Source organism: Thamnophis sirtalis, unplaced genomic scaffold, assembly GCF_051295495.1.
Source record: "Thamnophis sirtalis isolate CommonGarterSnake01/CBP01778 unplaced genomic scaffold, rThaSir2_p1.2 scaffold_13, whole genome shotgun sequence".
NCBI classification, from domain to species: domain Eukaryota; kingdom Metazoa; phylum Chordata; class Lepidosauria; order Squamata; family Natricidae; genus Thamnophis; species Thamnophis sirtalis.
In genome coordinates, this window is record NW_028261393.1 from 18,551,372 (window position 1) to 18,566,717 (window position 15,346).

The 15,346-nt window shown below is 43.9% G+C and overlaps 1 protein-coding gene across 4 annotated transcripts in view; it reads right to left on the minus strand.

The window, feature by feature from the left end:
* Window positions 1–15,346, minus strand: part of RPS6KA1 (ribosomal protein S6 kinase A1) — a 121,381-nt gene that overhangs the window by 15,084 nt on the left and 90,951 nt on the right. For all 4 annotated transcript variants that reach the window (XM_087728220.1, XM_087728218.1, XM_087728217.1 and 1 more), the window contains 8 exons: window positions 15,118–15,224; window positions 13,947–13,984; window positions 13,646–13,788; window positions 8,310–8,380; window positions 5,061–5,149; window positions 3,795–3,859; window positions 2,880–2,982; window positions 1,533–1,660 (listed from right to left, as the gene is read on the minus strand). In XM_087728220.1, the coding sequence (XP_087584346.1) occupies window positions 1,533–1,660; window positions 2,880–2,982; window positions 3,795–3,859; window positions 5,061–5,149; window positions 8,310–8,380; window positions 13,646–13,788; window positions 13,947–13,984; window positions 15,118–15,224 (744 nt within the window). The remainder of the gene's footprint in view (window positions 1–1,532; window positions 1,661–2,879; window positions 2,983–3,794; window positions 3,860–5,060; window positions 5,150–8,309; window positions 8,381–13,645; window positions 13,789–13,946; window positions 13,985–15,117; window positions 15,225–15,346) is intronic.

The following is a 15,346-nucleotide window of genomic DNA, read 5'->3' on the forward strand; positions in this document are numbered from 1 at the left end:
TGAGACAATTAGTTCATTCCTGCATTCTTGCCAAGTATTGCAGCATCTGAAAGATATCAGCCTGGTCACTTTCCAAACCTGATAAAGGTCGGTAATTGTGAACTATCTTGAAAGATTATGGGCCGGGACTTTGCTGGAGAGGAATTCACTGTAAATTAAATAAAAGGGGTTTAATGGGAGGAGGACTCGGCTTCGTGCTGCTGGGGAAGCCTAGGCCAGAACACAATTGCTGAAGCTGAACCAGAGTGGAGAAATCCAGGTTAGGTTGTATATACAGGTAATCCTTAACCTGCAACTGTTCATTTAGTGAACAGTTTCACTTTCAGTACAAAAGCACTTAAAGAAGTGACTTATAATAGTCTTCACACTTAAATGGTTGCAGCATCCCGACAGTCATGTAATCAGAATGTGGGTGCTTGGACTGTTGGTGGCGCAATACTGGAAGAAGGAAGATTTGCCTACTATTCAAGAATGGACATTAAAAGTAACAAACTAAGCAGAGATGGCTAAAATATCAACATATCTTAAGGACCACTCAGATGAGAATTATAAACTGGAGTGGAGAAGATGGATTGACTATATTCAAAATAAATATGGGACTAAGAAATTCCAGATAGTTTATGACTGAAAAAGCGAGGAACGATGTAATCTGTTTAGAGTTAGCCTAACAAAAGAGTTAAAGCTCAAATGAAAGATGATACTAACTTTCTTTACGTTTATTTTAGAATATGCTTGTTAAAGATTTATACCCTGTATTTGTTCTGGGAAGTGGGGGTGGGGGGAAAGGTTGGAGGGGGTTGGGTTCGGGTGGGGAGGGAAATATTTGTAAAAGCTTTTTAAAAAAAAATTCAAGAAAAAAAAGAATGTGGGTGCTTGGCAACAGGCATGATTGCAGTGTCGGGGGGGGGGGGGAAATCACATGTTCACTATTTGCAGCCTTCCAAGCTTTCTGCCAGCGGGCAAAGTCATCAGGGGAAGTTGGATGTATTTAACAACCAACTGATTCACTTAACAACTGCAGGGATTTGCTTAACTGTGGGGGAAAGACCATAAAATTGGGCATGATTTACTTAACAATCGCCTTGCTTAACAATAGAGATTCTGGTCCTGATTGTGGTTATAAGTCAAGGGACTATCCGAATGCTATTTTCATATAATGCATAATAGTTGCAGAATGAATTCCTAATTGAAATTTCCCTCCTCTCTGATCTAAATTGGCATTAATCATCACAGGACAAAGAGCAGTTTTAGAGCAGGTTAGATTCAACAAATTGAAAAAAGGTGTTGACATTCACAGATGTCACAGAACTACATACAAATCATCTTTGACAGATACATAAATTGGCAACAATACATTTATCTATGTATGCACATTTTTTTGCTATGTTAAGAGACAACTTTGATATGGCTTTTAAATTACATATGAACATTTGATTGATTTAGGAACAGCTTCTCCCGCCCCCCCCCCAAGGCTTCCAAGGAGCATTTCAGGTTTTAAATTCTTTTTCAAGAATTCTCCAGCCTTTTCTTACCTGAACTACAGAATGCAAAGGCATAGGTGGCGATTTAGCTTTCTCATCCTCTATCAGTCCAGTGGCTACAAAGCTGAATCCTCGGAAGAGCTGATGGGCTCCTGCACTTGGTGGAACTCCAGGTGAATCTAGAACAAAAATGAGGGAAAAAATATTAGAACTCAAGTCACTGGAACAATAGCATGTTAGGAACTTGTACCACTAGCTATTCCTTCCCCAAACATCCAAGACAGAGGTAGGACAAGAACTGGCTGGGGAATTCTGGGAGTTGAAGTCCGTGCATCTTAAAAGTTGCCAAGTTTGAAAAAGTCAGCTCTAATATTTAGACACAAAGACCAGAATGAGGAACCCAGTGGTGTTGGACCAACTCCTTTCCCTCTGACCACTGTTGGCTTGGAGGTGAGAGTCCAACATCTGGAGAGTTTGATGTTCTCCATATCTGCCATTTCTTCAATCCCATTAACCACAGGAACGTAAAATGCTCATCTGAGATGTACAGAAAGGAAAGAATTGTACAGAGAGTCCCAATGCCTCTTTTTATGAGTACTGCATCCAGTTTTGGTCACCCCACTATAAAAAAGAGGTTGAGACTCTAGAAAAAGTGCAGGGAAGAGCAACCAGGATGATTAGGGAACTGGAGGCTAAAACATATGATGAATGGTTTCAGGAACTGGGAATGGCTAGTCTAGTGAAGAGAAGAACCAGGGGAGACATGATAGCAGTCTTCCAATATTTGAGGGCTGCCATAGAGAGGAGGGAGTCAAGCTATTTTCCAAAGCACCTGAAGGCTAGAAAAAGGAATAATGGATGGAAACTGACCAAGGAGAGATTCAATCTAGAAATAAGGAGAAATGTTCTGACCATGAGAACGATCAACCTGTGAAACAGAAGTTGCCTTCTGAAGTTGTGGGAGCTTCATCCCTGGAGGCTTTCAAGAAGGGACTGGACTGGCATCTGTCAGAAATGGTGTAGGGTCTTCTGCTTGGGGGGGGAGGGGAGTCGGACTAGATGACCTATAAGGTCCCTTCCAACTCTCTTAATCTGTTAAAATGTTATATTTATTTTGTGTGATGTCACTTTTGGGAAACAAAACACCTTTTCTCTGTATTGGGAGAGAGTTCAGGATCCCAAATCTGGCTGAACCTGATATATGCAACAAAAGCCACGAGAAAAGGCCAAGGAAGGCAAGAATCTGGTTCTCGTGGGTATGAATGGAATGATTTTTAAATGGAGGCAACGGCTATTTCTGTGTCCTATGAACAGGCGTCCATAGTGTCCATAAAGGTGAATACAGGTACATACACACATAACCTCTTGTCTTCAAATTATTAAAAGCCAAACGCCAACCTTTGGGTGTGCGGGACGTAAATTCTTTGTCAAAATAAAAGGTATCGTCCGGGCGGCCCACAGCAGGTTTGAACGGTGGCTTGATTTCTCGACGGAAAAGCTTCTGGAGGATGAAAAATCATACCGGAATAAGAGGGTTAGTATCAGGGTATGGATGCACCAAGAGAGCCAAAGGTGGAAAACAAGAAATAAATCAGTCACAGGCTTCGTTTTTCATGGAACGATGCCCAAATATTTCAGCAGTACCAGTTTAGCTATCAGGAAGATGCCAAGCTGGGTTCTAATGGGTCGGCTACCTGCAAAAGTTTGGAAACCAAAAAAATATGTGTGTGCTGGGAGGACTCAGATCTATTGTTCCAGGAAACAAGCCAGCATACCCAGAGTGGCTTCTATTTTGATTTGCTCCAGAAACAATCCAAATCTACCTCCAAGTCATCCTCAATTGACAATCATTTGTTCAATCACCATTCAAAGCTACAACCGCACTGAAAAAAGTGACTTAGAACCATTCCTTGCATTTCAGATTATAGCAACACCCGCCTGGTCGCGTGATCAAAACTTGGGCTTGGCAACTGCCATGTATCTACACCAATTGCAGTGCCCCAGGGTCATGTGGTCACCATTTGCGACCTTCCCGGCTGACGTCTGACAAGCAAACTCAAGGGGAGAAGCTGGATTCGCTGAACAGCCACATGATTCACTTAACAACTGCAGCGATTTGTTTTCACTGTGACACAAAAGGTTGTAAAATTGGGGGCGGCTCACTTAATGATGACCATGCTTGGCAACACAAATTCTGATGCCAATAATGGTCGTTAAGTCGAGGACTACCTGTATTGTCCTGAGGCTGAAACCGGAATTTTAAGGTTGTACCAAATGAAACGGGAAGCAGACCAGAACAATTCACATACTCACATTCCAGTCAATGGTAGAGTAGAAAGGGTGACGTTTGATTTCTTCAACACCATCTGGGCCAGATCCTGCAAAGACAAGTGAACTCTTCTTGACAGGTTCTACACACCGTCTTAAGGTGGGCAACTAAGGCAACTTTACAACCTGTGGACTTCAACTCCCAGAATTTCTGTTAGCAATAGCAGTTAGACTTATATACCGCTTCATAGGGCTTTCAGCCTTCTCTAAGCGGTTTACAGAGTCAGCATATCGCCCCCAACAACAATCCGGGTCCTCGTTTTACCCATCTCGGAAGGATGGAAGGCTGAGTCAACCCTGAGCCGGTGAGATTTGAACAGCCGAACTGCAGAACTGCAGTCAGCTGAAGTAGCCTGCAGTGCTGCATTTAACCACTGCGCCACCTCGGCTCTTTGTTGGCTCAGGGATTCTGGGAGTTGAAGTCCACAGCTCATAAAGTTGCCATAGTTGTGCACCCCTCATAAAGAATGTGCCTCTCCACCCCAGCAGCAGAATCCTTTTTGTCTGAGTGTGTTCTGACCAAGAGAAGAGCTTCCCGAGAACCTGAAGCAAACTCCTTGTCCCAACAAAAAACCCTTTTATTAATTTACTGTGAGTTCTGCTCATTCACATCCAGCAAAGTCTTTCATGGGAGGATTTACAGTCACAGACCTTATCTGGCTTGGAGAGCTGCCAGGCCGATATCTGCAAAACTTGGCAAGGAGTCTCAAGAGTCATGAACCAATTAAGCGAACTAATTGTCTCATGCAAACTCCCCTCCCCTTTCACTCTTTTATTTCCTCTGGGAGGGGCCATTCATCGTCCACCTGTGGCCTTATTCCCAAGTCAACCCTTGTTCTTTAGCTGTTCCCTTTGTATGGCAACTCTGTGCATGCGCACACAGGGAACAAGCTCCAGCCATTCGTCTGCCTCACTAATGTCCGACTCTTAAGGCAGCTGATAACTGGCATACAGCTCTGCCCCCGACACAGAGCCCTCATCAGAGCCTTCCCCAGACTCCAGGACTGGCCCATGTTTCTCCCCAATTTTCTCACTGTCTGAATCTACTGCCAGCTCTGCTGGCCGCGGGCGGGCCATAACAGGGTGCTAGAATTCAACTTCTTGATTGTTTTTAGTTTTGACAAGTTTCAACAGTATCATGCTATGCAGAAAACCTGCTGAAAGGCTTACTGAGGTCCATCTGACTCCCTTGCGTCATGGACGGGCACACTGCGAGGATGCGAGGATGAGAAACTTGCACAAGGGTCTTACCTAACCTGTTGATTGGGTTCCTCTTGAAAAGGGCTCGCAGAAGACTTTGAGCTTCACAGCTTAGAAATTGGGGCATGCCCAGCTTTGCTCTAAATGAAAAGATATATATGTATAGATATATATGTGCAGAAGTGGATATGAGACAGCAAAGGGGGGGAAACCCTGCAGCACCCCCATTTTTCAACTTCCCAGTGACTCTCTTTGAGGATCAAAGTAGTCACTTGGCACAATCTAGCCAAGAGGCTCCAAATGACATCCCTCAAAGGCTTGGTTTGTAAAGAATGTGAAGAAAAAATGGACAACGCATAGAATTTAAGCCAGAATTATTTCTATTAGGTATTATAACAGAAGGCTATAGCAAAGGGTCAATATACCTAATACTTCACATCCTAACAGCAGTGAGAATGGTGTATGCACAGGAATTGAAAAGTGAAAACACCCCTTTGCAAAAGGAGATAATAAGGAAGGTATTAATTTGCGCAGAAATGGATAAACTACAATTAAAAAACAAAGGAGACACGGGATATTATGACACATGGAATAGATTTTATCAATGGCTGGAAACATGAGGTGGGAGTCGGAACACGAAAAAATTAGGCTAAGTAGACCTGAAATGAGATACTATATATGTATCAGAATGAATATGTTGGTCAAAAATAATAGCACTGTGTAAGTAGTATGAGCTTAAATGAACTCCAGAGGATGGTAGAGGACAGGAAGGCCTGGAGGAACATTGTCCATGGGGTCGTGATGGGTCGGACACGACTTCGCAACTAACAACAGCAACAGAGGTTCAACAGAATTTCACAATTCCTGGTGGGTCCCAAAAATTGCTTAGCTCTGAAATGGGTGGAAACCATCACTTGATTCCGAGATGAATTTATTCCAGGGGTTACAAATAGTGAGCCCTGCTTCACATTCCTTTTTATTTATTTATTTATAAATATATTTTTATTATTTACATAGGAGAATATCTAACACAGTGTGAGCGTCCTGGCATTTCATCCGCCATAGAAACCAATGTGAAAGACAAATAACATATATACTACTGGTGAAACGCCCGGAAGCCTGGTGGGCATAATTCACTAGGGGAACACCCCCCTCATGGCCCAACCAGGTCTCCATAATGCACGCTAGGTCCGCTCTACCCTCTTGTATGAGGTCGTAAATGAGGGGAGCCTTATGTACCACGGACCTGGCGTTAAGCGATACCAGCTGGAGGCCAGGGTCCTGTAATCCCGAGCACCCAGGGGTGTGAGAAGGGTGATGAGGGTCGGAACGCGCGATCGCTCTTAAACAGAGGACCCGCGTCCCCCAAACATAATTTGGCCCTCGGCCCCCACCATATCTGCCTCTCCCACAAACAGTAGAGATGGTGAACCCCCCAATGGAATGGCTTAATGTCTCCCCCGGAATCCCAACCCTTCCCAGCACTCCCGACCCGCGCCCATTAGTTAGCTCTGGCCTGTGCCCTGGCAGACTCCCCGCCCAAGCCTGTCTGAGCAATCCATATCAACCCCCCCCTTAAAATTTGATTTAAAAACCCCTGTAAAAAAAACCCTAAGAAGTCTCTTCTTCGCAAGCTACCCATGAGTTGAGAATATTCCTGAGCAGAGCAATAAATCAATTGATTTGGACCTTCATGTGTAGACCTGGTCTTTTCCATCTAACTTTTATCTATTCACCTAATGGTTTCCATGGCCAGGTGCATCCAGTTATAAAATAAATATTTATACAATAGAAACTGGTAGGGATGCTCGCCATCCCCATCTCTCACAACTCCAGGATGGTTTCTACCATCACTATTTCTAGATCAACTTTTTTTCTTCTTCTCTCTCCCCCACCCCTAAATAAAAGCTCAAAGCACTGAGCTGAGGCCACTTTTCAATTTTACCTTCTAAGAATGTCAATGTGGTCTGTGAGTTCCAACACGTTCTCAGAAACCAAAACGTTGCTGGAAGGGTTTTGTAGCCTCACTTTAGTAAATAAGCACATTTCATGAAATTAAAGTCAGGTACAGCAGGGTCTAGCAGATGCCAAGGCACACTGGCATCCATACACACCCCGATGCCTACATTGCTCCCATGCTGCCATGCATCTGGAAAGGATTACAGCTTGTCTCCGTATGTCCTACGTCTTCATTAAGAGAACCGAAATTCAACATATTTAAAGAGTAGCGGATCAGTACAGCTGGATTTTGTGGCCATGAGGTTGGCAGCCAATAATTTGGGGGGGGGGCATGGGGGTTATATTGGCTTCTTTTAAAGCAAATATTTCAACCCCTCCTTTTGGTGTTTTGACAAAAGTCAGCATGATCAACAACTTTTTTCTTTTAACTATAGATCATAACATTGAGTAAAGCTCAGGATGACGAAGATCGGTGTAAATGCATTTAAGCACCAGGTAAACTGTTAAGGTATTGAGATTTAAGAGCTGACCAACTGTAAAGCTGATGCAATTCTAAAAGCTGATGAAATTAAGAGGAGTCGGCATTGGTATAGCCACTTGTAAACTATGAAGGAATCCACAAAAGCCTTTTGCCACTTTAAGAGGTGTTTATATAAGGCAGCCAGGAGAGGGTGTATTTCTCTCTCCTTATGTCCGATTCTCCGCATAGAGTTAAGAAGAATATTGATTACTTGTCAGGTATTTACTACCACATATATTTCTGTATATGTTGTATATAAACCACCGCCAAATGTTTAAGTCTCTGTGTGAAGTGTTTTGTTCCTGGGTTGTCTCCTAATACCGTTTCCCTGAAAATAAGTCCTCCCCGGATAATAAGCCCAGTCGGGCTTTTGAGCGCATGCGCTAAAATAAGCTCTCCCTGAAAATATTGCAACACAGCAGCAGCCATGAGGTGACCATGCTCGCCGCCTCCTGTACCTCAGAAATAATAAGACCTCCCTGAAAATAAGGCCAGGGGCTTATTTTGGGGGTCAAAAGAAAATAAGACTGTCTTATTTACAGGGAAAGATGGTAGTAGTCACACTGCAAATGCTCTGACATAACCTCATCAGCTTCCATCTGTTTCAGGGGTGTCCAAACCTGGGAACTTTAAGACTTGTGGACTTCAACTCCCAGAATTGGCTGGCTGGGGAATTCTGGGAGATGAAGTTCACAAGACTTAAAAGTTCCCAAGTTTGGATACCCTTGATCTATTTCCAAAGAGAGACTTTCCACAGCAATTCACCAACCGGGCGTCAAGCTGAGGCAAACCCTCCCCGGGGTCTGCATGCGGAGACTTACTTGAGAATGAGCGACATCGTTTCCTTCCTGTCCTTCCCTTGGAACGGCAAAGACCCTGTGAGCATCTCAAACTGCAAGGAACAACACAGAAGGAAATCAATCAGCCAGGGAATTCCAGCAACAGCATCCACCATCGTTACTTTATTTAGAACACAGAACATAAAAGAATAGGCTTAGAAGGGACTTTGGATGTCTTCCGGTCCAGCTCTAAACCAGGGGTCTCCAACCTTTGGCCACTTTAAGCCTAGCGAACTTCAACTCCCAAAATTCAACATCCCAGGAGTGGCTAACCTTTTTCTCGTGTGCCAAAATTGCACATGTGCGCGTGACAGCACACACATGCATGCCCGCACCCATAATGCAACATGCCACATCCCCTGTGCATGCTGCATGATGAACCCCATGCTCTCCTGACCCCACACACACGCACGCAACCCCCGCACACCCCATGCACAGGCACATGACACCCTGTGCCCCGTTTTTGGCCTAGCAGGCCTCCCTGAAGCCTCCTGGCGTGCCTCCAACCCCCGCACATGCACGCACAACCCTCTGACCCCCGTGCATGCACACACAACCCACGACCCCCGCACATGTATGTGCGCCCCCTCACATCTGCATGTGTGGCAACGACCTGAAAATCAACTGGCTGGCGGGAGGCACACACACATTCACAGTGGAGGTGAGCTGGGCAACAGCTCATGTGCCCTTAGAGAGGACTCCACATACCACCTGTGGCACGCGTGTCATATGTTTGCCATCACAGCTCTAAGGATGGACCTTCTGTGCACAAAGGGGCAACTGTGCATGAAGAGCATCTCTTCCACTCAACCAAGGCCTGTTTTCAGGTAGTCCTCGGCTTAACACCACAACTGCGCCCAAAATTTCTGTCGCTAAGCAAAACCTTTGTGAAGTCGATTTTGCCCCATTTTACGACTTGTTAAGTGAATCGCTTCAGTTGTTCAGTAACACGGTTGTTAAGTGAATCTAGCTTCCCCTTTTACTTTGCTTGTCAGAAGGTCGCAAAAGCTGATTGCCTGTGCCGCCCCAAGACACTGCGACCGTCATTACTATGAGTCGCTTATCAAGTGCCTGAATTTTGATCCATGGAGATGCTGCAACCGTCGTGTGAAAAATGGTCAAGTCACTTTTTTTAGTGCCACTGTAATGTCAAATGGTCACTAAATGAACTGTTGCAAGTTGAGGACTACCTTTATTAAGGAGCTTGTCCTCCATTATTCAAATCAAATAGAAACTGATAGTTCTGAGCCAGGCCACTGTTACTGGTAATGGCCACAAGAGGGCAGCACGTATTCAGCTTTAAAACCACCCTTGCTTGCATTGCAGGCGCTTTTACAAAGCTAAAGGATTTCAAGGCTCTACTGCAGGGGTCCCCAAACCTGGCAACTTTTAAGACTTGTGGACTTCAAGTCCCAGAATCTGGCTGGAGAATTCTGGGAGTTGAAGTCCACAAGTCTTAAAGTTGCCAAGTTTGAAGACCTCTGCTCTACTGCTTGAGCTGATTTCAAGGGTCACTCAGGTGTGGTGTGGATGATCTCAGGAGGACCATCCAGAAGGTTTAAAAGGCTTCTGCTCAAGCTGCCTTATTAGAGCAGGACTTCCATGCAATTACCGAGGCCTAATTTTTCATCAGTCTAACTTCACTGGAAGTCATGCTCTTCATTTAGCGTTTCCCTTCAAGGAAGAAGGGCAATGCCTTATTCTTGTGGTGCATAGATTTTATATTATTTATTAATTAAATTAAACTGCCCACCAGCTGAAATGTTCTCTGCAGTTTGCACTAAAAACACACTGAAAAAAGCAAGTTAAAATCAAAATGTGTGCAATTAAAAAAACCCATATAAACCAGGGAGCTGCAAAGGTAAGTCATTCAAATGCTAAAACGAGATGAATTAAAATACAATTAAAAGCCCATTAAGAAAGCGGCGAAACTAGCAAGGTCTTGACTTAGAGCCAGAACAACAATGTGGTGAGTTGAGCCTCTTTCTGTGGAGGGAATTCCATAAATGGCATCTGGTCACTGAAAAGGCTCACCCCCACCCCTACCCCATTATAGAGATCCACCTCACCTCCTTGGGGAGGAGATTTGGAGAAAGGCCTCAAAACTGATCTTAAAGTCTATCTGGAGCATTTCTCTCCCACTCCAGGATTACAACCTGTTCTGACCCAGGCTTCCCAAGAGCATGAAGCAAACTCCTTGTTTCGACAAAAAACCCTTTTATTGATTTACTGTGAATTCTGCTCATTCACATCCAGCAAAGTCTTTCAAGGGAGGATTTAAAGTCACAGACCTTACCTCGCTTGGAAAGCTGACAGGCCGATATCTGCAGAACGTGGCAAGGAGTCTCAGAGAGTCACGAACCAATTAAGCAAACTAATTGTCTCCTGCAACTCCACTCCCCTTTTGCTCCTCTTTTATTTCCTCTGGGAGGGGCCATTCATCGTCCACCTGTAGCCTTACTCTAAGGTGACCAGACGTCCCTATTTCAGCGGGACAATCACGCTTTATAACAATTTGTCCCATGTCCTGGGCCATTTTTAAAAAGTCCCGATTTTCTGTCTTTATGTTGAAAGCCCAGTGGATTTGCTTAAGAAATCCTAACCGGGGCAAGACAAAAGACACCCTGTCTAATCCCTCTCTCTCTCTGTCTCAGTACTTTCATTGAAGATATTAAAACGTTAAAGCAACAAAACGGACCCCGCCCGCGCCCCTTTTACCTCATTTTATAAGAAAAAAATGACCAAGTACCATAGAGCTCCAGGAAACACATGGCTAGAGAGGTTGCGAGTGTTACTTCCTGGATTTTCCGGAGGGGAGGTGCACGGAGGTTGGAGGTCTGCTCCAAAATGGTGGCAAAGTTTCTTTGAAAAATATTTCCCTGACTAATTTCACCGTTTCAATTTGCTCAGTTCTTTGTATTAGCATCTACATCATTCTGGGTTAACTTGTAGTGCAAGCCTGCTGGTAAGTGAGCTGGGTTTTTTTCTTTTATTTTTTTAATGTATTTTAAAATAATATTTTATTTATTGTGCATAGGATTTTTTAAAATTCTGTGTGGATTCTTTTTTTAAATTGTCGTAGACTATTTAAAAAAAGATTCTATCCAAAATAAATTGAAGTGAAACCATGTTTAAAAATTCCATGCACAATACTTTGAAATATATTGTGCATAGAAAGAATAGTTTGAAATGTTTTACTTCAATTTATTCTGTGTGGATTCTTTTTTTAAATTGTCTTAGGCTATTTAAAAAAAGATTCTATCCAAAATACAAAATACCAGCTGCAGTTATTCACTTAAGAACTGTGGCAAGAAAGGTGGTATAATGGGCTTAGTGACCAAAGTTACAATGGCATTGAAAAAAGTAACTGATGACCATTTTTCACACTTAGCGACCATTTTCACACTTAGCAACCGTGGCAGCATCCTCATGGTCACGCGATCAAAATTTTGATGTTTGGCAACAGATTCGTATTTATGATGGTTTCAGTGTCCTGGGGTCATATAATCACCTTTTGACAAAGTCAAATAGGGAAACCAGATTCACTTATGTTACTAACTTATCAGCTGCAGTTATTCACTTAAGAACTGTGGCAAGAAAGATGGTATAATGGGCTTAGTGACCAAAGTTACAATGGCATTGAAAAAAAGTGACTGACGATGATTTTTCACACTTAGCGACCATTTTCACACTTAGCGACCGTTGCAGCATCCTCATGGTCACATGATCAAAATTTTGATGTTTGGCAACAGTTATAATTTATACTTGTAAATTGTAGTTATGTGGAAATAAAAAAAATATTACAATATATTTTTGCGTTGTATGAAAATTTTTGTTGCTCCGTATAAAATTTTTAATCAAACCCCTCCCCCCCCCCGGTCAAAGGTGTCCCTCTTTACCAATCTGAAAATCTGGTCACCTTATCTTACTCCCAAGTCGAATTGGCCAATAAAGAATTCTATTCTATTCTATTCTATTCTATTCTACAGCAGAGATTTTTTTTAGTAATAAATGGCCCAGCTTGCCTAGTAACTAACTGCCAAGGAATATTCAGAAAGGTTTCTATAGGTATTTTAACTAGCAGTGACATGATAAATTTGGATTCAATTGACCAGGCATTTGTCAAAACACTTAAAGATTGACCAAGCCAGCTCTGGGAAGTAGCAAATGCCTCTGCAATCTTTCCAGAAAAAAAAAGTCTCTTGTGACACTGATGAATGCTCCTATTGTTGACCAGTCGATGCTTGAGAAGATGAAAATTATGCAACTCTGCCCAGCTTGGGCTGAAATCCATTTCTTTGCAATTCATTTCAGTCTGTTTCCCAACCTGGGTTTCATACCAAATTAGCTTGGGTCATCTTCCCTGAATAGTCTTCTTCGCCTCGCTCTTTCCCCACAAGCAGTGATCCAAGAGAAACTCTCCCTAACTTGATTTCACTGAGGACCACATCAGGGTTCTATTTGATCTGTGAGGGCCGGGAGGGGGCGGGTGTGGCCAGGAGTGTGGCCATGGTGGGCATGACACAGGACTCGTCAGGGCACCTCTGGTGGCCAAGTGCTAAGGCAGGACTTCCTTGAGACCCTCCCTCCCTCACATAATCTCCTTCCTTCCTTCCTCCTTTTCTTTTTCCTTCCCTCTTCGTTCTCCTTTCTTCTTTTCCCTTCCCTCTTCATTCTCCTTTCTTCTTCCTTCCCCTCTTTCCTTATTTTTTCCTTCCTTGTTCTCTTCCCATCTTTTTCTTGGTCTTTCCTCTTTCCCTTTCTCCTTTCCTGTCCATTCCTGCATGCTCAAATGCAATACAGGAAGCATTTCTCCTTTTCTTTTGTTTTTAGTTTGTTTGAAAATGGCATGCGGGGGCCCTTACGCCCCAGACAACCTTCTGCAGTCCTCTGTCAGTGAACAACCACCCCTCCCCAGGGCTCCATTTTTGCTGGCAGAGGGCTGCAGGAGACCATCCAGCCGAAAACGGGGTGTAGGGGGACTGCACACGGCCCCGAGCGCCATTTTCACTAGCAGAGGCACCGTGGGTCGGTCCTCTGCTGTTTCCAGGCCAGCCCCGTAGGCCAGATCTAAGCATCCCATGAGCCGGATCCGGCCCGCCGGCCTTGATTTGACACCCCTGCCCTAATGGCAATGGACAATCTCTAGAGTGGTCTTCTCTGCTCCCAATGCACTTGCTAGCTGTACATTTAACTTCATGGTTTCAACCTGCTATGGGACTATTTCTATGCCATCTTTTGACTAAAGACATGGATGCCAACTGCCAACTCTCTGAGAGCATCTGAGCCAGTAATTAACCGACAAGAGGGAACTGTACCATTAGTACTCCGTAGGACCACCAGTCTGCACTCTGGGTGTGGCCCTGGCGATTCACTACTTCCGGTGCCATGTACTCCACAGTTCCACAGAAAGAGTAGGCCTTCTTCTCGTGGTCAATGGCTTCTTTGCTTAAACCAAAGTCTACAAGAGAGACAAGGGTTGGGGGAGGGGGAAAGGTAAATTGATGTTGGGGAATGAGGAGCACCAGAAAATAAGGGAAAGGTAGAAAGATAGGTTGGGTTTTTTTTAAAAAAAAATCACGTACAAGGAACATCAACCAGAAACAAGAGAGGCTATACCTGTAAGTTTGATATGTCCTTCGTCATCTAGGAGAATACTGTGAAGAGAAAAAAAACAACACAATAGAACACAACAAATAAGCTAGAATAGCTGAAATAAAACCAGGAAGTAAACACAACTAAACCACCAAATATCAACTAAACATTCCAAAGCAGAATGCAACCACATTCCTAGAAGACCCAAGATTTGGGATAAGCAACATCCCTAGTCTGAGTTTAAGCTTTGAAAACCTTCATGAGGAGAGGTGGTATTCAGCCGGTTCTGGGTAGCGGAAATTTTGCGTAGTTCGAAGAACCGGAAAATACCACCTCTGACTGACTCCGCCCCCAATCTATTTGCTGCCTCCTGAGTTCCAGCTGATCCGAGTCCCAGCTGATCAGTTGGGTCTTCTTTTGTTGCCCTTCACAGGAGAATGGAGCTGGAAAGCACCCCTGGAGTGGAGTGGGGAAGGAATGGAGATTTTGCAGTATCCTTCCCCTGGAGTGGGGAAGGAATGGAGATTCCCACCCTGTCTCATTAACCTCTTTCCAGCTCTGTTCTCCTGTTCAGATTAGCTTGGGGGAAGTAGGGGCGGGGCCAGCCTATTTGCTGGTTCTCTGAACTACTCAAAATTTCTGGTACCGATTCTCCAGAACCTGTCAGAACTGGCTGAATACCACCTCTGGACTCAGTTCCCGTAGGCCTATCTTCTCCAGTTTCCACCTTTCTTCAAAAAGGGAAATTAAATGCATTGACAAAATTGGGCATTTAGGGACCAAATTACAAGGGTTTTAATCTCTGGGTCCTTGAGTGCCATAAATGGGCTACTGGGTAAGATTTAAGGTTGTTCAATAGTTGGGTAAGGCATTACATTCCACTAACACTGTTATTGTAAGCCGACACCCCCCCCCCAAAAAAAAACTATGTTGTTCTCTTCCATTCCTTCAAGCACTGATGAAGTTGCCTAGTTTGGTAATGAAACGTCTGCAAGATAACCAACAAGCTCAAAGAGCAGCAAATCTCCACAGTTCAAGCCTGAGCTACAAATATTTTCTTCTGTCAGTAAAACTATGTTGCTTGGATGAGTCAGTGGTCCCTTGAGCATCCACTGAGTAGGCCCATCTACAGTATTCACCACCCAGTAAGATAACCTGGAGGAAGCCAGTCAATGAGCCTCTGGCCTGTGCATACTTCTCTGGCTTGAGGTCCCTGTACACAATTCCCAAACGGTGCAAGTGGCCGAGTCCTAGGGCCAGTTCTGCAAGGTAGAACTTCACATCTTCCTCTGTAAACATCACCTGAGAGGAGAAGAGAATGGCTTGTTCAGGTCAAGTGATACAGAAAAGGAAAACAAGGCTATCTCTATACAGGTAGCCCTTGATTTACAACCATTTATTTAGCCACTTTCTGAAGTTACAAT